Source organism: Empidonax traillii, unplaced genomic scaffold, assembly GCF_003031625.1.
Source record: "Empidonax traillii isolate 1590-97213 ecotype Southwest subspecies unplaced genomic scaffold, ASM303162v1 scaffold1433:size205388, whole genome shotgun sequence".
NCBI classification, from domain to species: Eukaryota; Metazoa; Chordata; class Aves; order Passeriformes; family Tyrannidae; genus Empidonax; species Empidonax traillii.
The window spans coordinates 6,952-8,473 of NW_020956626.1; the positions used below are offsets into that span (position 1 = coordinate 6,952).

Sequence of the window (1,522 nt, forward strand, 5' to 3'; positions counted from 1 at the left end):
GACGGCACTTCCACGCCCCGGGCATCCCACCCGAGGGTGCCACGCTGCCCCACAGGAGCATTTCCATCCATTCCTGCCCTGGGAATCGCTGCCAGACTCGAGTCATGCCAGGGAAAACCCCAGAGCAGCAGCTTTCCCAGCCCTCACGTGTGCCCAACTCGTGCTGTGGGCGCCGGGACAGGGGATGCAAAAGTTCTTTTTGGGATTGGGTGATGCCACCACCCTGTCTCCAGCCCCACCGAGCACCCTCCTTCCTTACCTCCCTCTCCCAGCTCCATCCTCCTCTCCTCGGGGTCCCCTCCACTCTCTGGGCCATCCCCGGGGCACACGGTGGTCTTCGTGCCCCTCTTGGCCGCCCCGGCGCCCTCGCTGGCAGCGTATGGTCCCTCAGCGGTGCCGTGGGGCCGCTTGGCAGAGCGTTTGCCCTCCCCGGGGGGCTCGGGACCCCCGTCCCGCCGGGCAGCCTTGAGGCGAGGCAGCGACTGCTCCGAGTGCCGCGTCAGCCACGTCTTCTTCAGCTTGGTGTGGTTGCTGGGGGGGCACGGGAAGCGCCCCCCGGGCATGCCCAGGGCGGGCTCGAAGGGGTTGGGCACCCTGCAGCCCACCCCCGGGCACCCATCGCAGCCCGGGGTGGGGCACAGACAGGCTGCGGGGGGCTCCGGCTTGGCCACAGCCGGTGGATAGTGCCCGTCCGTGAGCAGAGGCGACGGGTTGGACTCTCTGGATCCCGGTGGCGAACCGGGCTGGAGGCTTTGGTAGCCCAGGCGCTCATCTTTGGGCTCCGAGGGCCGTCCCGGCCCCGTTTCCATGGAAAAATCGGCGCCGTGGGGCCGCGCGCCCACCCAGGGACCCCCGCAGCCCCCCGCGCCGGGCTGCAGGAGGAAGAGGGGATGGCTGGCGCCGGGGGGAGGCGTGCGGGAGTGGGCAGGGGGCACCGCCGAGCTACCCCCGGCTCGGCCATCCCTCCAGGGGGCTCCCGGAGGCTCCGGCACCGCCGGCTCCCCGTCCCCGTCCCCATCCCTGTCCTGGCCGGCCTGGCTCTTGCCCAGCAGCTGCGGCGCCGCGTGGTCCTTGGCGGGGGGGTGGAAACCGGGCTCTTTCTTCGGGTAAAACTCCTGCGGAGGGAGCAGAGGGGGTTGGTGTCACCCTGGCTGTGGGGGGGAAGGGTCCCTTGTCACTGCCTGTCACCCGCGTGGCTGCGGGGGGGGGGGTGATAGGGAGCATCCCGCGGCCCTGCCTCAGTTTCCCCGCCACGCTGCCGAGCGGGGCGGCTGCCCCGGTTCTTCCCAGTGATGGGGGGGGCCTGTGTGTGTCCCCCCCCCCGCCCCCCGCGGCAGCGTGGGAAAGGAATGGGGAGCCGCAGCGGCACGGGGTGCGACGGGCGCACCCAGGGCTGGCAGCGCTGCCTCCCGCCGCCCCCGCCGGCTCCTGCCGCCGTGACTCAGCCCGGGGGTGGCATCACCCGCGGGGACACGGCGGAGCACAGCATCACCCCAGGGGCGTGTCACCCCGTCCCTCGTGG

The 1,522-nt window shown here is 72.3% G+C and overlaps 1 protein-coding gene across 1 annotated transcript in view; it reads right to left on the minus strand.

Annotated features, from left to right (window-relative positions):
- Positions 1-809, minus strand: part of LOC114070083 (lysine-specific demethylase hairless-like) — a gene marked incomplete at its 3' end in the record, with an annotated part of 7,662 nt that extends 6,853 nt beyond the window's left edge. The window contains exon 1 of the mRNA XM_027907288.1: positions 260-809. Coding sequence (XP_027763089.1) covers positions 260-809 — 550 coding nt within the window. The remainder of the gene's footprint in view (positions 1-259) is intronic.
- Positions 810-1,522: the final 713 nt, after the last annotated feature.